This window comes from Acinonyx jubatus, chromosome C1 (genome assembly GCF_027475565.1).
Source record: "Acinonyx jubatus isolate Ajub_Pintada_27869175 chromosome C1, VMU_Ajub_asm_v1.0, whole genome shotgun sequence".
Classification (NCBI taxonomy): Eukaryota; Metazoa; Chordata; class Mammalia; order Carnivora; family Felidae; genus Acinonyx; species Acinonyx jubatus.
In genome coordinates this window covers 41,184,376-41,205,390 of record NC_069381.1, presented here as the reverse complement: position 1 = coordinate 41,205,390, position 21,015 = coordinate 41,184,376, and the positions used below count along the sequence as shown (strand labels likewise).

The following is a 21,015-nucleotide window of genomic DNA, read 5'->3' as shown; positions in this document are numbered from 1 at the left end:
AAGAAGGAGAGGCTAGCTGGGCCTGAGAAAGCCTGAGACGACTTCCCCCAAGGAATTGTGGGACCATCCTTGGGTCTTGGGGGATGAGTTAGTGTGGGGAAGGGACTCCCAGTATAGACAAAGGCACAAGCTATGGAAGAGCATTTGGGGATGGGTGGGAAGTGAGAGGAAGTGTGATAAAGCTGGAGAGACAGGATGTGAATGTTCTTGAACACCTGAGGGATATAGACTTCATCACATAGCTACTCGTTTTGCGGGCAGGGTTGCGGGGCGGAGCATAGAAGAGTCCTTTCAGGAAAGGATCAGCTAGATGTTTTAGAAAGAACTCTCTGCCCAGTGAAGAGAGGGATGGGCAGATGTATTAGAGGAATGCTACTAAGAGGTGGGTGAGGTTTGCAACCAGGGCTTAGGGGTCAGCACCTGTGACAACCAGCAGGGGCAGGTATCTGTCTGTCCTCAACTGAGTTAATTGACATAACTTGGGTGTAGCCTGCCTCCTGGAAGGGAAACCACGTCTTAGAGTTTTGCAGGGTCTGCCACCAGAGCAGGATGTCATTAACACAGTCTTCTCTTGGTCTCTCTTTAGGGCTACTCAGATCAAGACCTACTCCTGGGACAATGCGCAGGTTATCCTGGTGGGGAACAAATGTGACATGGAGGAAGAGAGGGTTGTTCCCACTGAGAAGGGCCGGCTCCTTGCAGAGCAGCTTGGTATGTGTACATCGTGTGTGTGTGTGTGTGTGTGTGTGTGTGTGTGCGCGCGCACGCACATGCATGTTTACAGTTAAGTGTGACATTAAAGGTATGTTGTGATTGTGAATTATGTACATGTGTGCTCTATGTATATTGTTTATATTTGTGTGATGTACGTGTAAGCTTTGTGCTAGTGAATTTTAGGTAATTTATTATTTATGATAATGTGTATATTTTGTTACATTGAATTAATAAGTAAAATTTAAATTTATGAACTATTTTTTTTCACCAGTGCCTTCCACAAAGGCTTTGAGGTATCCTATAAAAATCATCATAATAGGGGCACCTGGGTGGCTCAGTTGGTTAGGCATCCAACTTCGGCTCAGGTCAGGATCTCACATCTGTGAGTTTGAGCCCCACATGGAGCTCTGTGCTGACAGCTCAGAGCCTGGAGCCTGCCTTGGAGTCTATGCCTCCCTCTTTCTCTGCCCCTTCTCCACTCGTGCTCTCTCGCTCTCCCAGAAATAAATAAACATTAAAAAAATGTTTTAATTATCATAATACATCAAAAAAATTAGAAAATCAAAGTAAAGGGAAAACAAGGGTAGGAGGAAAATAAGAGGAAGCCAGGGGTGAGATAAGTATGTATGTTTTAGGTTCCCAGGCATGTGTAACAGTTGGGTCAAAATATTGGCTTTTAGCTTCCTACCAGCCATGCAAAGAGAGAAACATAATCAATTACATGGTCTCAAGATGGTCCTTAAAATAAAAACAACCCCTCCAAAATAAAATAAAAACAAACCCATTATTCTCTTCACTGGCCACGATAGAGCAGACTCTATATGCTGGATGTGACAATGTCCTTAATAGCAAACATCCTTATAGCAACCACAACACTGTGTCTTAGTATTTCTCTCAATGTAAACTGATGCTTCTTCACCAAAACACAATTCACAACAACAGTAAATGTTTGAAGGGATGAAATAATGTGATTTAGGTATGCAGCTCAGTCTGACTTTTTCCAAGATTAAAGCACTCTTATCTCTGTGTTCCACTGACACCCAGGTACCTCAGGTGTGTCTCAATGGCCCCACAGCAGAACTCCTACCTATACTTGCTTAAAGGAGCAGCTGCTTTTCTTTTCTTTCCTTTCCTTTCCTTTCCTTTCCTTTCCTTTCCTTTCCTTTCCTTTCCTTTCCTTTCCTTTCCTTTTTTTTTTTAATGTTTATTTATTTGTGAGGCAATGCAAGAGACAGAGTGCAGGCAGCAGAGGGGCAGACAGAAGGGGACACAGAATCTGAAACAGGCTCCAGGCTCTGAGCCGTCAGCACAGAGCCCGACGCGGGGCTCAAACTCATGAACCATGAGATCATGACCTGAGCTGAAGTCAGACGCTTCACTGACTGAGCCACTCAGGCGCCCCCCTTTCCTTTCCTTTCAGTATTGGGGTTCAATGTAGGATCACCTCAGAAAAAACTTCATCTAGAAGAAAGGATATATTTCTTAACTTTTAGCCAGCCTCCCTAAATATGTCTCACAACCTAGGTATTGTAAGTATTGAGGAGTAGGAAGTTTAAAGTTATTCTCCCTTATGGTCTCTAGAGTATAGGAATTTGGGCTTGTAGGTAGGAAAATTGTGTAATATATAAATGTGAGTTGTGTGTGGTATATATTTGTATTATGTATATTATGAGTACATGTGTGGGAGTGTCTTATATGTCTTTCTTCCCTCCTCTGTTCCCCAGGGTGGCCTGGAATAGAAAGTAGCAAACTGTAGGTGTTTAATAAATAGGGAGGTTGAGTTATCTTGGATTTTGCTGTTCTTACCCCATTACAGAAGTTCACAGGGTCCAGAAAGGGTCTACCCGTCCCCCTGGTTCACAGAACAGTAAGCATGTGGCTAAGCATACGTTTGGGTGACCCTTGCTATCACTTTATGCCTTCAACCTGCTGTCCCCAGGGAGACTCCCAGCACTTTCCCTGGACTAACCATCTGTTCGGAATGCTCTCTTCTACTCCACACCCCCTACCCTCATCCAGCCAGTAAACCTAAACTCACTTTTCAAAGCAGCTCAAGCTTCACATCTTCTATAAAGCCCTTCCTGGCCCCCAGAGCTCTTTTCCTCTTGCCTCTACCCAATGTACCTCAGACACACAGCAGTCACAGTCCCTATCGCACTTGGGTGCACTTGTTTACTTGTCCATCTCCCTAAAGTTCTGTGAGGACAGGAAATGAGTCTAGTTTATTTTTGTGCCCACAGTGCCTACTATATGGCCTGGCTCTGAGTAGACACTGCAGAAATATGTTTCGATTAAATTTTATTATGTTAAGTATTTGGCTACTTCATTTTACTTCAATCCAATTAAGACTTTCTGAGCGCCTACTTTATGCCAGGTACTGTGCTGTGAAATAGGATACACATTCCCTGGTCTGAAGGACAGAAAGAGTGATACCCCAAGTGATCAGTGTTGTGATAGAGGAATGTGCTGAGGGTTGTGGGGGTACAGAGGAGGTTACCTAACTCAGCGGGGATCAGAGAACATGATGCCCAAGCTGAGTCTTGAAGACAAGTAGGAGCAGCCAAGTGAGGAGAAGCCAGGACATTTCAGGGGAGTAACACTGGCAAAGGCAAAGAACAGCACTGTGTGTTCAGGGTACTATAAATTGTTGACTGTGTGAGTCTAGCATTTCCCAAAGAGACTTATGCCATTGGAAGTGTGCAAGATGATTTTATATATATACTTTGGTATGTATTTGAAAAAAATATAGAGGTGCCTGGGTGGCTTAGTTGGTTAAGCATCTGACTCTTGATCTCAGCTCAGGTCTTAATCTCAGGGTCATGAGTTCAAGTCCCACGTTGGGCTCCATGCTGGGCATGAAGCCTATTTAATAAAAAGAAAGAAAAGAAAAGAAAAGAAAAGAAAAGAAAAGAAAAGAAAAGAAAAGAAAAGAAAAGAAAAGAAAAGAAAAGAAAAGAAAAGAAAAGAAGGAAGGAAGGAAGGAAGGAAGGAAGGAAGAAAGAGAGAGAGAGAAAGAAAGAAAGAAAGAAAGAAAGAAAGAAAGAAAGAAAGAAAGAAAGAAAAGAAAGGGGGAAAAAAATCAGTACATCAAGACCTTAGACCAAGTTTTAAAAGATGAGGTAGTTTTGTATTTGGAAAAAAAATAACCAGCATGCCAAGCCCTTAGGACTAAGATTTTTAAAAAGCGAGTTGGTTAAATATTTATTAGGTGTTTACCATGTGCCAGGCACTATTCTAAGTGTTTTAAAGTATTACTCACTTAATTTAATCCCCCTAGAACTCTCTGACATATGTGCTTCTCTTATCTCTAAGTTGTGTTAGGTGTTTTTTTGTTTTGTTTTGTTTTGTTTTGTTTTTGTTTTTTTAAACAGAGGAGAAAACTAAGGCACAGAGAAATTGAGTAACTTGCTTAAGGTCACACAGCTAGTAACAGGTTGAGTCAGAATTTGAACCCTAGCAGTGGTCTGGCTCCATACCCTGTGCTCCTAACTACTTAACCTCACTATATATGGTACCATGTATTATCACTAAATATGGTAATAATAGGTGATATATATATTGATCTAGGTGTTATATGAAATGCTGTATAGTAATTCATCTAATTCTCACTATAACCCTTCAAAGTAGGTACTATAGGGTATGTCCAATACTCTGAAAAATGAAGTTCAGAGGGGTTAAATAATTTGCTCAAGTTAAGAGATAGTGGGGTTAGTTTAGATCTATCAAATTTATATAGGAACGTAGATGGAAGTAAGATTAATTCTTAGTGTAGGGTGTAGGAAGGCATTTAAAGAGAGTCTTAATGAATTAGTCCTATTTGGGCAGTAAAGTTAAACCATGTCTGTCCTGTACAATTTCCCGAGTTTTCCTCCATTACTTACCAGTATTTGCATATTGGACATCTATTTCTCTTGCTAGACCTTGAGAGCAACCAGGTTATGTCTAATTTGGGTCATTATCCTAAGGATCCAGCATAGGGTAGATATTCATTCATTCATTCATTCACTCATTCATACATTTATTCACTTATTCATTGAGCACTTAACTCTGAGCTAGGTTCTATTTTAGCATTTGGCATATAATAGTGAACAAAACAGCTATGATCCTTACTGTCATGGAACTAATGGGAAGGGGACAATAAATAATTATACAAATAAATATATAATTTAAAATGTTGTAAATAGACAAATTGAATGGTATGTGAATTATATCTCAATACAGCTGTTAAAAATTGTGATATGTTCTACATGAGTTAGGACTCTTGTTATGGAAAGTGATAAAATCCCAAATCAAACTAGCTTTCATTAAAAAAAAAATAGCTTATTAGCTCATGTAGCTGCACAGTTCACTAGACCCAGGATTCAACTGCCCTTTCCATTTCTCAATTTTGTTTATCCCTTCAGCCTCCCTCCTTCTCCAGGCAAACTCTGCATGGGGAGTAAGATGGAAGCTCCAGATTCATATCTTCTCAACTCCTGAAAAAAAAAAAAAAAAGGCCTTCTCTTCTCTCTCCCTTCAATCTTAGGGAAGACTATGATTGGCCACCTGTGAGTCACGTGCCTGTTCCAATGGCTGGGGGAGGCGGGTATTATGACCTATAGTGCCACCACAACTGTTTAAAAATAGGGTTCCCTAAAAGAAGGAATGGTGGGCAGATAAATGTAACATAAGTTACAAGTGCTATGAAGAGAGTGAAACAGAGAAACTTAATTTTAGACTGGAGAGTCAAGATCCTCCCAGAAAGTAACACTGAAGCTGAGAACTAAAAGATGAGAAAAAGTTAGGCAAAGAGTGGGTGTGAGTGAGTGTGTAGTGGGGGCGGGGGCAGGGCAGGAGGCAGAGGACCATGTTCCAGATCAAGAATAGTCCTACTGTGGGGTAAAGCTTGAAGCACTCATGTTATTGAAAGAAGGCCATACCGCAGGGACTGAGCAATCAAGGGGGGAGTAGTGTGAGGTGAGAGTGGAGAGGTAGGCAAGGGCCAAGTCATGAAGGATCCTGTGGATCATGTTAAGAATTTTGCAAGGATGTGATCAGATTTGGGAACAGTGAGGGTGGATGCTCAGCCTTCCTCATTCCCACTTCAGTCCTATCTCTGCTATGCCAGCAATTGAGTTTCAGTGGTCTGTTTGCCACCATAGTAGTGCCACTCGCTGCTCGATGGGATTCCTCTTCAGGACTCCCTTTCCCTTAGCTTTTCTTAGCTCACTAGGCCAATCTAGTCATATGGCCAGCTGCTAGCTTTTATTAAAGCTGTGAGTAGCAGCAGGCTATCAGTATCCTCGAAGTTCCTGGGACATGGGCGAGACTGTGGCAAGTGGATCTTTGGGAGTATGGAGCAGTTTCAGGGACTCCTATTGTGAGAAGCATGGCATTTGGGGCCTCTTCCCTCCTGTGCCCCTCAGAAAGGGACATCTTGTCCCTTCTCTGGATCTGAATGCAAATGGACCTGGCCAGAGACCAGAGAGGATAGTAAAAGAGAAAAACGCACTTCTGCTTACAAGGGAGGGAGAGACTCATTTACGATGCGGTCTTAGAACACACACATACACTCATTCCAGCAAAGTTTAGTGTGAAAAGCACCAGACTAGGAGTTGGAGGCTGAGGGTTTTATCCTGTTTCTGCCACTAATTTGCTATAAGATCTTGAGCATCTTGTCTCCTGTCTCTGGGTCTCAGTTTACCCATCTGAAAAATAGGAGATTTGGGTTAGTTGAATGGGAAGGTCCATTTGGCTCTATCCCTTCTCTTTGATTCCATGATTTCAGTTCACACAATACCTACCTATCGCTCAGACCTCACAGACCTTTGTACATTGCCTTGCTTATTTTAGGTGCCTGTTAAATGGGCTTGTTTATTTGTTTGTTTTTTGAATTGGGATGAACAGTTGAAACCTGCACCACAGAGCCTCGTTGCAGAGAAAGACCTGACATTGATAGTAACTAACTTTGATGCAGTGACTTACAGTTTACAAGGTGCTTTCACAACAATTTTCTGTGACCCTCATCCTCACTCCTACCCTGGAAGATGTCATTATCATCAGCTCCATAATACTGATGAAGAAGCTGAATCCAAACTGTGTTTTCTTGCACACAATGAGCTGTGCCACTCACTTCTGTCTCTTTATTTTTTCATTTAAAGATTCTGTAACTTTTCTAAGCCACGCAGGTATCAGGTGGTAGGCCCAGTACTCAAACTCAGGCTTTGGACTAAAAATGCTAATGTTCCCATTATATCATCATCCAGTGGTATTTTCCCAAAAGCTTGCCACTGTTTCTCTTCAAATTTCTACCTTAGTCACAGTGTTAGTGAGATTTCTTTAGATTCTGTTGTGGTAACACATAACTCGAGTCAGGAGCTTAGATAATAAAGGTTTATTTCTCACATATGCTAGCTGCAAGTCAGCTGTGAATCTGTTCCATGTGTTTTCCTACTTTGGGGTCTAATCTGGGATGGCTAAACCACACAAAGGCTCTTAAATCTTCTGTTGGGACTTGGAATGCCCACATCTGTTGGCCAAAGCAAGTTACATGATCAAATTTGATGTCAATGAAACAGAAAGATATAATCCTCCCACAAAGAGGTTATGCAAAGCAGTTGCCAATGGGTGGATATGCCAAATCCTGTACAGAGAGGGCAGTGAATAATCTGCCACAGTTGTCTAATACATGATGGACCCTGGGGACACAGAAGTGAACACCTGCCTTCACCCTGCCTTCAAGATGCCAATTGACTAGGGAAACAAAATAGTAGAGAGGTAATTTCAACATCCTTTGGGTAGATGGCTGTGTCAGTCCTTAGCCTGTTTGATATCATTCTTCACTCTTCTGCTGTCTCTCCTGCAAACACCCCGTCCCCCACCCCCATCCCAGGGGGTTGACATTTGCAGGCTGTGTTTCCCAGGTTCCTGTGACAGTGGCTTTTGGATGCATTTAGCCAAGGAGAGACATAGGCAGGTGATTAGAGATGGGGAAAAGGGAAACCTGTATATTCCCTCTCCCCACCTTGGATGACTCCTCAAGTAGAGGCTGCTCCTCTTCTTTGGCTCCTGCTTTCCTGGCTCTAGCTTCCTTTGGCCTTAGTAGTAGGTTTGTTTTATTTGTTGGTGATAATGTCTGGTTTCCTCACTATTCTTATTGGCCTCTTTGTTCTTCTGTCTCTTATATAACCAATTTCCTCTAGTTTAAATGTTAAGAATAGTTCCCATTTTGCTGTTGGAATCTGATGGAAACAATTGTGTAAGGTACTATGGGAGAACAGGGGAGAGGTACATTGTATGTTCTAAGTGGTGGAGGTGGGGTGAGAAGAGAAAGGTAATTCCACAGTTGAATAATGAAAGTAACTAGGAGTAGGAGCTAGAGAGTAATAGCATGAGTAATGGCACCAAATGAGAAAGTGTTCATATCTCTGGAGCATGGTGTGTGCCAGGAAGATGGAGCCAGGGAAGTAGATAGAGGCCAAGCCACGAAAAATCTTGGATGTTAAGCCAATGAGTCTGGGTATTGCATTAATTAGGCCTCTTTCAGTCCCAGTTACACAAATCCAAGTCAAAATAGGACAGAAGCATAGCTGAGCAAAATGAATGAGAAGGTCGCTGTAAATGAGATGATTGAGAAATTAAGGGTGTTAGATGAATTGACCACATGAAACCCAAAGTTCCTGAGAATGAGAACAACCCTGGGCATAAAGGAACACAGTGAGTCACTTGCCAAATTATCAATGACCAGCAGGTCATGAATTGAAGATTGATACATGACAGAGATGGGAGGTATCAGAGGGAGGTAGAGAAGGGATTTGAACATAAAAGTGGAGAAGTGTTCTAGCGCAGTGTCAGGATGAGGAGAGGTAAGTTCAGTTGGTTATGAAGTTTTGAATAGGATTCTGAGGTCAAACTCAGAAGCAGGCAGTGTGGACAAACTGTAGAGTCTGGGTCTATGACAGCTACCTTTGGGCAGGATAGGTAAACATGATCCTGGGGGGATGTGGATTATCTCAGATTCAGCTAAGAATTGGGCCCTATTAAAGATAGAAGAAATATTGTTGTGAAGCCAATTAGAGGGAGGAAAGGACTGAGGGCTAGTCTGATTAATTGGTTGTCATCTTTCTGACCTCACTAGGTTCTCAGCTCCTGAGAATCCTTACTAATGAATCTGAGGGAAAGGTTACCATCTGGGCCTGCTAATGAAGAGCCTTCCAGAAGCCTGACAGTAATTGGATGGATGTGAATTTGGAGTGGTCCTGCTAGGGAAAGAGACCCATGAGCTGGCTAAGGCCATGAGCTGGTTACTCAAATCAGAGTTCCCACACCTTGGGTACCTTTAAGATGACAGTGACGTCTCTTTGGCATGACACATGAGCCCTCCATGAGTCTCCATGAGACTTACTGTCTCATCTGTCATCACTTTGAGCTTTCTGCTCTAATGATAACAAACTACTATGCTCACTCTGGCATATACCAATGCTGTTTTTGCCCCATTATCTGTGCTCATGCTGCTTCCCCTGCCTGGTGTAGTACACACAAATGTGCTCACACATACATTCACAATCACCTGTCTTTATCTAGTTGATATCTGTGTAGGAATCAGCTTCTCCAAGAAGCCTTCCCTGGCCCCCCAGGACAGTTAGGTGCCTCCTCTTGTGTCCTGCTAATCCCCTTGCTTCCCACCATTCCAGCATTTATTATGGTAATACTGTCAGTGTGTCTGTCTCTCACACTAGACTAGGAGCTCCTCAAGGGTAAGAACTACTGATTCACCCAAGTGTCATCATGCATGTTGAGCTGACTTTTATGACCCCTACTGTCCACATCCTCTCAAGCACACTCTCCATGCTTCCCCCCTCCTTCAGTCATCTCTTCATCAACCAGCACTCACCAAACACCTATACCTTTGGCTATTTCTGGGGCTCAGATGAATGGCATAGTCCCTGCTCAGGGACCTTCTTGTCAAATGGACTTCTACCTTGCAGGGTAACATGTGCTATAGCTGTATAAGAGGCTGTATCTAAGCTGAGCCTGAAAGAATGAAAAGTTAGTTAGGTGAAGAGTTTTGCTCAGTTGTAGCCTCAAAGATTCCTCTTTCCACTAACTTCTGGAAGCCTCCTCCTGCTCTCTTCCCATGCCACTCTCTCTCTCCACTGCATTCCTGCACATCCTCTGGTTTGCTCTACTTGGGTTAGAAATGTTATATAGTGTTCAATCACTATTCCAACTGAGAGCGAGACAAAGGGGCATAAGGGATAGAGCCCTAGCTTATACCACATCCCCAAGTCTAGGTTTTGCTGTCTGTAACTTACAAGTAATAACCCCTGCCTTGCCCCCCACCCCGCTCACAAGGTTGTTTTAAAATTATTTTGGAGGCTCCTGGGTGGCTCAGTCAGTTGAGCATCTGACCCTTGATTTTGGCTCAGGTCATGATCTCATGGTTCGTGAGATGGAGCCCTGTGTTGGGCTCTGTGCTGACAGCGTGGAGCCTGCTTGGGATTCATATTCTCTTTCTTTCTCTCTCTCTCTCTCTCTCAAATAATAAAACTTAAAAAAATAAATAAAATTGTATTTGTGAACTCTTATAGACTATGCATACATAAGGGCTCTGATTAGTGTATCTTTTCCAAAATTAGATTTGGTCTCCTTTTGTCCCTGGCTCTCAACATGAGACCTGGCACAAAGTCAATGTTCAGTAAAGACTGGTTTATTGATTGACCCTGAATGATTAGGAGAAAGAAGATTTCCCTAAAGGCCCTGGGTGCAAGGAAGCTGGGACTAAAGTGAACTAGGAATATAAGGAAAAGGGAATTAACATGTATTCCATATGCCAATCATTTCACATACTTATGTGCATTTAATTCTTATTACCTCACTATGAGGTAGGTAATATTCACCCCATTCTACAGATAAAGAAATAGAGGCTGAGAGAGGTTGGGCAACTTGCCCAAGGTCATACAGCCAGTAGCTGACAGGGACTATAATCAAATCCGGGTTATATGACTCCTGGGCCTCTTCCCACTGCCTACCTGTACAACATGACATGTCCTCCCCTCAGTGCCAATTCCTCAGAAATGATTTGTGCCCTGGCCTTGAACTGGGTCCTCATCTTCATCCAAACTAATAGTTAAAGCCTATTTACTTCTTTACCTGTTTGCCCCTTTCCTAGGCAAGCAATTCCCTCCTCTTCTCCAAAAACTATCACTTGTGATAAGCCAGTCAAAGGCCAGAGAGTCAATTTTTATGATACTCATTAAGGAAAAGCTACATGCTGGAAGGTCTCTGAAGCTGACTGGGTTTCTGTAGTCTGAAGATAATGAGCCAGCAGCCAACTCTTTCTTTATCACAAGTCGATGGTTAGCACGCACTCCTGCTGCTTGCCTTTCTCAGGTTGGGGAAAGGGCCACTGAGAGACTGTCAACCAAAGGAGGCCTGGAAGGAGCTGGGAGTGCCTTCAAGCTGAGATGGTGGAGGAAGAGGAGGCTTGTTTGTTCTCGGGGGCTTCAGTCCTTCAGTCCACAGTGGGATAATAGGGAGTAGGAAGTGGGGAGAAAAGAGAGCCCCTCCTTTGTAGGAAAGACAATAAAAGAAGGAGAACAGGATGAAGAGGAGGTGAGAGGAGCAGATGAAAGTAGAAGGAAAGAAACTGTTATTCTAACAGGCAACTTCGTACACCAGTTTATCTCTCCTCTCACTTAATTCTCCCAGCTGTTCTCAGCAGGAACACACTGTAGCTATTCCTATTTGACAACTGAGGAGTCTGAGACTCAGAGAGGCTAAGTGATTCACAGAGATAAAGTGACTTGCCCAGATTCAGACAGGGTAATAGTCAGATAAAGGCAAAGGCCAAAGAGACTTGTAAAGAAGAGAAAGGTATAGTCAAGAAGGAAGGAAGGGAGGAAGGGAGGAAGGGAGGAAGGGAGGGAGGAAGGGAGGAAGGGAGGGAAGGGAGAAAGGAGAAAGAAAAGGAAAAGGAAAGAAAAGAGAGAAGGAAGTAAGGAGGGGTACCTGGGTGACTCACTCTGTTGAGCATCTGGCTCTTGATTTTGGTTCAGGTCATGATCTCACAGTTTGTGGGTTCAAGCCCTGCATTGGGCTCTGTGCTTACAGTGCAGAGCCTGCTTGGGATTCTCTTTCTCCCTCTCTCTCTTGGCCCCTCCTCTGCTTGCACACACACTCTCTCTGTCAAAATAAATAAATAAACATTTTTTTAAAAAGAAGGAAGGAAGGAAGAAAAGAAATAAAGATGGAAAGAAGAGAAAGAGAAGAAGTAGGAGACAGGACTGTGTATGAACTTTGGAGCTAGCCAAACCCAGATTTAAACCCAATTTCCAATAATATAGTCCCGTGACCTTGTGTGAGTTATGCAATCTCTTGAAGCCTTCATTTTCTCATTTATAAATTAAAGATGATTATATTTACCCACAGTAAGATAATAGTTCCAAAGCTCCTGGCATCGTGTCTGACGTATAGTGGGTGCTCAATAAATATAAAGAATCCAAAGGAGAAAGTGTGAGGAACATAAGGGAAAAGAAGGAGAGACATGAAAACAAGGGAAGAGAGAAGTTTTGAGAAGAAATAAAGATGGACCTGAAAGGAAAGGAAAGAGGAAGTTCCTTGGACAAATAGGAGGGAGGAGACTGGGTCAGGGACCTATAGAGGAGGCTTTTACTTCTAAGAACTGCCACCAACCTGGTCAGAATTCCTCAGCTCGGAAGTAGCCACTTTGTCTGAATCAGGAGGGACTTTCTTGTGTCTCTTGGGACAATCAAGTTCTGTTCCTTGTCACAGAAAGTGTCACTAAAGATCTCAAGGTACCAAACAGACAAGAATATTTTATGCTTCAAGTGCAGCCTTCCATGTGCCTTCTGTTGGGTTTGTGTGGGAGGCAGAGCTATAGAGAAAGTCCAGGGGAATTCAGGGTGGAGGAACCTCATGGAGTAGAGATAAGCCAGTGGGTCTGGGGCGGAAAGGGCAAATGAAGCTTTATTTGCTGTGGATCTTGGGGTGCCTTCCAGATCCCAGAGGGCTAGGCTGTGAGGTGACTGAAAGGCAAGGGAAAGAGGAGGAAAAGCCCTAGTGAAAAAGGTCAAAGCTTGGGCTTCTTTAACTGGTGCCTCTATTTATCTTGGGCAAGTCAGCTTATTTCTCTAAGCCACAGTGTCTGCACTAGTGAAATGGAGGGGTCTGCCCAAATACTCCTCCTCCCAGGGGTGACATGAGGATCAGACAAAATAATGGACTGGAACACTGTGAAGTGCTGTGTACACATATTGAAGTATTCACTCTTTCAGAAAACACCTAGTGACCCCCACTCTGTGTCAGGCACAGGGCTATATACTTTACATGCATTATCTTGTTTAATGAGTTAGGTAAAATTAACACAATTTATAAACCAGGGACTTGATTTATAAAGAGAATACGTGACTTGCTGGGGATAATACAGCTGACCAGTGGTAGAACCAGGATCTGACTGACTGTAAAACCCGTGCAGGTAATGCCCCTGCCTTGTACCATTTCTTTAAAGCAGAATCCCCTGCCATGGAATTAGGCCTCCTCACTTCATTCCTTAGCACCAGCTGTATTAATTCGGAGTGTTCTGGCCAGGGGGCATACAAAGGAAGGGAAAAATCCTTACTATTTTCTGTCTTCTCTTCTTAGGGTTTGACTTCTTTGAAGCCAGTGCCAAGGAGAACATCAGTGTGAGGCAGGCCTTCGAGCGCCTGGTAGATGCCATTTGTGACAAGATGTCTGATTCGCTGGACACAGACCCCTCTGTGTTGGGCACCTCCAAGAACACCCGTCTCTCAGACACCCCACCACTGCTGCAGCAGAACTGCTCATGTTAGGCAAGGCCCACCCTCCCGATTTCCCCTTCTTGTGACCCCACACCCACTCTGCTTCCCGCATTACACTCTGTCCACCCCCAGCCCCAAGCAAGCTGAGTTGCTGCTGTTCTTTGCCTGCAGTGGAGGTGGAAGCATGCCCCTCGAATTCTCTGCAGATGGCCTCCCTTGCAGACACCCAGCCCCAAACCAACAACCAGGTCATGGCATGGGTTAAGGTTCACTTTACAAAAGAAGACTCAATCTTACAAAGGGGATTCACTTCAGGGACGTGGAGAGTGAGTCTCTTTTCTGCCTTTAAAATAAGATTTCCTCCTTTGACCAAAATTTGACACATGCACACTTTTCAGGCCTAAGTGAGGCCAACCTACACAGCTAATCCTATTAAAGAAAACCTCCTCATACACAACATGCTTGTTTCATATCAGACTCCCTGTGGGGCTTCCTCTCAAAGCCCTATGCCTATTACCATGGATGCCCACAGGGCCTGGGCAGTTGCTGTGGTGACAGGCCAGAGCTAATCTCCAGAGAGCTCAGACTCTCTAATGATGCTGAAGGAGCAAAGGCTAAGCCAGAAATACATTTAAAAGAAAAGATTATTCCCTGCAAAATGTCAAAGGTTCCTGCTATATTAAAGAGTAGACGAGTGAGCTCAAGAAAGAGAAAGAGAAAGAAAAGAGAATCACAGGCAAGATAAAGGAACAGGTCATGACTTTCTGATTTTGCTGCTTTCCAGGTGGTTCTTAACTGTGGGAACTCCATGAAATTGGTCTTTGTTTTTTAGACTCCCAGAATTTGAAATATTTAGAGTTACCTGGTCTGACTAGTCAATTCCAGTCTTCACATCTCTGATAAGTGGCTGTCAGACCTCACAACCAAATCTCTTTCTTCTAAAGCATACCTTCTAGACAGGGATGGGAGCTCGTTGTCCGTACCATCTTTGGGCAACTCTCATAATTGAAATTTTCCTTGCTTTAGGCTGAAATCTGTGCCCTGGCAATTCTTCTTCCTCTTTTTACCCCATTTGTACCAGCTCTGCTGTCAGAGACCTCACAGTCTCTGCCCCTTGACACCCTCAGATAATTTGAGAACAGAAATCATGACCTCTGCCTTTTCTCCAAGTCAGATAGTTCTGCTGTTCTTCATGGTGTCTTCCCTCCAAACTGCCCTTTCCTCCAACCCATCTTTCAATCACTGCTGAGTAGTACAACTGGGAAATGTAATTTAAGGCAGAATAAATCTAGGGGGCATGACCCTGAAAAAATTGGGAAAACTGAACTCAGAGGTCCCAATCCCAAACTCACCCGCCTGGGAGTGAAATCTTAGTTTCCACTGAAGAGAGGATGTGAAACCATTCCTAGGGAAAGCTGCTTAATTAAAGCTGCTTAATTAGTCACATAATGAGTAAAAGGAAAAACCAAAACCAAAATCAAAACCACATGAAAACTTTTGACACCAGAAACAAATGGAGTGGATTCTAGCTTGTTTAGACATGGCACATGTTTGGTTTTTAGCTGAAATAATGACATGGAACTAGCACTGATTCTTGAAAAATCTTTCCTCCCAGCCCTAGCCCGAATCCCCACTTCCCCCTTCACTAACATGCCACCTCAGAAGTTGGTGGGGGAAGGGGGGGAGTCTCTCCCAAGTTTTTTGTCCATTCCAAATGCAGTTCGTTATCCTAGGAAAGTACATTAACTAGCATAGGTCCAATGACTGCATAAGAGGACCCCCCAGAGTCCTCCCCCTGGAGATGTTGCTTTCTTTGATGTGATGCAGAGGATAGAGCTTTTGGACTTGGACTTGGAATCAGGACACCTGGACTCTGCCCTTAAATCAAGTGTGACTCTGGACCAATCACTCCATCTCTGAGTCTTGATTTCCCACCTATAAAATGTGGAGGTTATTTGGGTAATCTTTAAGGTCTCTTCTAGCACTAATAATTCTGTGACTCTTTTTTTCACTTTTATCATTTCAGTTGATCTGCAAAATGAACCTGAGAGATGAGGATTATCACCCCAATGTCATTGTAGCTAACACTGAGGTCATGCTTACTCTGTACTAAACATTGTTCCAAGCACTGTACATATATTAACTTCTCAATATCTTTGTGAGGGATGCACTATAGTCAACCTCATTTAAAGATGAGGTTAAGTAAGATACAAAAAAGTTCTTTAGCTTGCCTAAGGTCACATAACGAGTAAATAGTAGAGCTGGGGTTCAAATCCAGGCAGTAGGTTCTAAGGTCTGTGCTCTTTATCATATTCTATATGATATTTTTTATAGATAAACTATGACCCAAAAAGGTTAAGACACTTGACCAAGATGATACAGCTAGCAAGTATTAGAGCCCGTTAGGATTCAATCCCAAGGCCATCAGATTCAGAGTCCACTGGAGAAAAGACTTATGTCTCTAATCTGTTAACAAATTACTCAACTATTAAGACTAATCCAAGATGATGGATATCTAATGCTTCTGGAAAGGAGTCAGTCTCTGAGGCAATCAGGTCCCAAGGGCCTGAGCGAAAATTGTCCAGTGTTTTTCAGGACCAAGTCCCTGTATCTGTCTCTGTCAGGAAATTCTTATCTACCTCTCAAGCAATGCTTTAAGCAGCCTCCAGCAATGGGGCATTTTGCAGGAGTGACTTGATTAACTTCTTCAACCATGGACAAATGTGATCCCTTTACAGGCAGTGATTCTTGATGTGCTTTTTATACTGCTAAGTCAATACAGGTCAGGTATAATCACTATTTTTCTGGGCAGTAACACCCATCTACCCTAGTACTAGGACTTCAAACTGAGCTCCTTGTGACCTTTGGATATTTTAGTACATATATCCAACAATCTTTTCTCTCATACTGGATATCCAGGCAAATAGTGAAATTTCTACTTAAAAATTGTTAAATTCTTTAAAACTCAGGAGCTAGTTTAAGAGAGCAATCATCTTCACAACAGATAGAATCAAGAGTTAAATGTGATAATGGCAAACCTACTGGGCAACAGACCAACAGAGCTGCTTGCTAGATGGCAGTCCCCCAGACCTGCTCTGTGACCTCATTTCTGCCACATGGAAGCCAGGAGCTTCCAGCCGATTACAGTGCAGTGTTTATCAATCACAGTAATAGTGCAATTAGCCACCAAGGTTCAAGCTGCATAATATGTGTTAGTGGCAACTTGTCCCGGTTTTCATCTTGCTTAACAATCCAAATAAAGGAAGACTAAACAAACAAACAAACAAACAAACAAAAACCTCTTGGCCTCAAAAGAGGCAAAAGTAGGCCAAATGTGCAATACAGTATCATAGCTATTTATAGAATCTGTTTTAAATGCATGTGTATCTGTAAATACAAAGTGATTCGTGACTTATTGTCTCCTCAGTCTGTAGCATTAATTAACTTCTGGGAGCAGCAATGGGGTAGACTGTACTAAATGGCCACAGATTCAAATATTAGATCTGGAAGGAGTTTAGAGAAAAGCTTGTCCAGGCTTCCCATTTTACAAAGAGGAAGGTTGCAGTCCTGGGAAAAGGAAATTTCCTAAGGTCACTCTGAGAGTGTATTAGTGATAGAGTCAGGACTAGATCTTGGGTTATCTCTAGGTAGAAGTTTATCTATTCTGTATCTACTGTGAGTCTGGCACTGTTAAACACTAGATAAATATATATGAAAACATTATGCCTGCCTACAAGGTACCTATAGTCTAATGGATGTGCTGTTTCTAAAATATTATCCCAATTTGGTAGTCAAGGAAACATAGCCTTGGGAAAGTTAACATGTTTAAGTCACTTGGTAGTGTCATTTGAATTCACCTCTGTCTGACTCATTTTCATTCAATTTTTCTCTTCAAGTTGTGTCTCAAGAGTAGTAGTAGTGACCGATTCCAATGTCCCAATTGAGATTGTTTAACTATCTCTGAGAATCCTTTGCTCTCACAATTACTTTGTGAGTGCAGCCTTGTAATGTCCACAGAATGATATGAATATCCTCCAGACCTGACTTTCCCATTCACATCACCTGCCGCTCCAAAGCTCTTTGCTTGGGTGTCAAGTTTTCTAGAGTGTCTTGAGGAATGTTTGTCTGATTTTGTTTGCCAATAGTTTGGGGTAAGAAGGAATTAGAGTAATCGGTGTCCTGGAATCTCACTGATTTCAGATTCTGCATCTCTACTACCCCTGATTACCTGCCACAGTTGGAGGATCAGCCTATGCCTGGGAGTGCATGCAAGAGACTGGCCCATGAGACGTGAATATTGTTAAGTGATGTTTTTGAAGGCCTGGATCCCCAAAACTCAAATTTATTCATTCATATTTACTCATTCAATAAATTAGTGTCTAGTATATGCCAGAATATAATCAATGGCAAATTAAACACAATCCTTGCCTTCATGAAGCTTATAGTCTAGTAGCTTGTGGTTTAGTCTAGACATTGTAAAATACCCAGATATAATTACAAAGTGCTCTGAAGGAAAGATACATCATTCTATGAGAACACAACTGGAAAACTTGAATCATATTTGTGGAGCTGTTTCGGGAATCCTAGGAAGACTCCACTGACCCCCAAACACCTCCATTACCCACTGGCCATTGCTTTACATTCCTCAAGCTTTCATCTTTCAGTTCAAACCTTTGATGATTGATCAAACACAAATCCTCCAAAAGAGTAATGGTGAGAGAAAGAATATCTGTACTTGCAAAATATCTTTAGATGCCTGGTTCAGAGCTAATTATTGTCTTCTGAGGGACATAACAAATCACTACAAAACTTAGTGACTTGAAACAACAAACATTTATTATTTCTCATGATTCCATGGGTTGGCTGGGTGTTTCTCCCTGCTGAGGTTGGATGGCCTAGAATGAATTCACTCACATGCCTGGGGTCCCAGCTGACATGACTAGGGTGGTTGATGTCTCTGCATGTGTTTTCATCTTCCAGAAGGCTGCCCAGGCTTGTTCACATGGTGGCAGAAGTTTTTCCAGCAGCATGAGAAGGCAAGCTCCAATGCAGAAGTACTTTTCAAGCCTCTGTATCATGTTCGCTAATGTCCCACTAATACAAATCACGTATAAGGTGTGGAGAAAGAGATGCCATCTCTTGATAGGAAGAGCTGCAAAATACTTTGGCTATTTTTTCAACCCACCAAAGAAAGCAACACTAAGTCTTATGAAACCAAGTCTGGTAAATTTCCCTAGGTCTTAAAACCTGCTATCCCCAAAGAGAAATGTCAAAATGGTTTACAGCAGGGCAATCTCACCATTTGTTTGGTTGTCCGAAGGGTCTACTCTGGAGGAATGACAACACATCTGCATGGGGTTTTGAAGCATATTTCACCGTTCATTTTATTACTTCTTAGCTGCTCCCTGGAGGATGAATCTGGCTTCTCATTCTATGGGATTAACGGTAATAATGGTTGTGATTCCCATCTGAGATTCCTGGCTGGAAGCCCAGCAGAAGGATTCATTATATGCATAAAGGATTATTCGAAGAACAGTTGAGGGGCACCTGGCTTGCTCAGTTAGTAGAGCATGCAACTCTTGATCTCGGGGTTGTAAGTTCAAAACCCATACTGGGTGTAGAGATTACATAAAAACAAAATCTTAAAAAGAAATAATAGTTGAGCCCCCTGCTGTAGCTGTACTATCTTCCTTGAGGCCCTCATCTAGTTCTGCAGCTTTAGATGCCAAGTATTTGGTAATGACATGTGTACATAAGTGCCCAGTAGACATCTCCATAGCTCAAACTTAACATGTCCACACTGGAACTCTTAATTCTGCCCCAAATTTGTTTCAACCCCACTCTTCACAGAAACCTTGATATTCTTAATTCCTTATTTTTCTTTTTCTTACTGTCCACAGCCAGCAACAAGTCCTATGATTTTATCTCTAAAATATATCTCAAGTCTGCCTACTTTTCTCCAATTCCATTACCATGATGTTGGTCCATGCCATTTCTCCCCTAGATAGCTACCACAAAGCTTCTAACCAATTTACCTAGTTGACACATGCTCCTCTACAGTCCATCCTCCACACAACACAAATATTTTAAAAATGTAAATAAATGAACAGCTCAAAGCATGGGGGTTTATTTTAATACCACACATAAAAAGAATCCAGAAACTTCAATTATTGTTAATAATTATTTTAATTTTTTAAATATTTATTTTTGAGAGAGAGAGAGAGAGAGTCAGAAAGAGAGGAAGATACAGAATCCAAAGCAGGTTCCAGGCTCTGAGCTGTCAGCACAGAGCCTGACGTGGGGCTTGAACCCACAAACCATGAGATCATGACCTGGCCCAAAGTCAGACGCTTAATCAACTGAGCCACCCAGGTGCCCCATTAATAATTATTTTATCAATTCTCTTTCTAGTCCTGAATCTGCCCTAACTTACTGTAGGATCCCTGGTAAATCATTTCTTGTAATAGCCAGCTATCACTTCTCCCCAGTATTTCTTCTGGAAAAGCAGTCTCTTCTTTTGTAGTAATACTGCTCCTTCATCCAAACCAGGTGATTAGTAAAGACTGTCAGTAAAGGGGGCATGTGATCAAGCAAGGCCAAGCAGAATTCTTCCCTAGGATTTAAAAAGAAATAATTGGAGCTATTTTATTCCAAATATTCCAATATTTTTTTTCTGACAAATATTATGAAGATGTTTGCTCTAAAACTATAATGACCGATCCTTAACCCATGTGTAGAGTGCTGGTCTGTGGCAGGAGAAAATGAGGCCATCATGCAGACAGAACCATAGGCATGAGATGAGAAAGTGTGTCCTGGGGCCTTCCCAGCTGTGCTTCTGGCTTCTTGAGGTTTGGCAGGTCACATCTTCCTTTGATTCTATTAGACAATTCAGTATGTGTTTCTAATAAAGCCCCCATTTAGTTTTGCTCATTGGAGTTAGGTTCTTAACAACCAAAAATACATTGTCCTCTCTTTGGTTCTCAGTTTTCTCCTTTATGCATACTTCTAGCTCCAAGTGCAATAATTCTAATTTTTAAACACTGAGTCTTTCAGAAAAATCGCACTTCTGTGGGCTTTCTGATGAAGACTTTGTATAATCTCAAACTAAAACCTACTTTCTGCCCCATTTTCTCTTCATGTATCTGAATGTAAGAGGAAGAGGGATTTCTCATGGTGAGAAGTAGTTCTCCACAAACACTGATGACAGCACAAAGTTTCCTATGGTTAGGTCACTGTCCACGCAGAGTCTGGCTTCCCAGGGGCAGAAGCTAGACAAAACAGTGAATGCTGCTGCTGCTCTTTCTCCACATCTGTTCCTATGTCTGCCAACTCAGTGACACCTACCATCTTGACAGAATACCATTGACTGGACTGAGTTGTGTGATATGTTTTGTCTGCTTCCTTCTATCATTTTGAAGTGGCCAAATAGCAAATACCCAAATAGGAAATCTCTGGGAGACTTGAGTAAGAGTTTCTTTTGCTTGGTACAAAATCATGCCATAGAAATACTAATGTCTGGCAA

General features: G+C 42.4%; 1 protein-coding gene across 3 annotated transcripts in view; it reads left to right on the top strand.

Annotated features, from left to right (window-relative positions):
- Nucleotides 1-20,470, top strand: part of RAB3B (RAB3B, member RAS oncogene family) — a 68,977-nt gene extending 48,507 nt beyond the window's left edge. For 2 of the 3 annotated variants that reach the window (XM_015086623.3, XM_015086624.3), the window contains exons 4-5: nucleotides 587-711; nucleotides 13,357-20,470. In XM_015086623.3, coding sequence (XP_014942109.1) covers nucleotides 587-711; nucleotides 13,357-13,544 — 313 coding nt within the window. In that variant the 3' untranslated portion in view covers nucleotides 13,545-20,470. The remainder of the gene's footprint in view (nucleotides 1-586; nucleotides 712-13,356) is intronic. The other variant, XM_053214031.1, reaches the window with a different exon arrangement.
- Nucleotides 20,471-21,015: the final 545 nt, after the last annotated feature.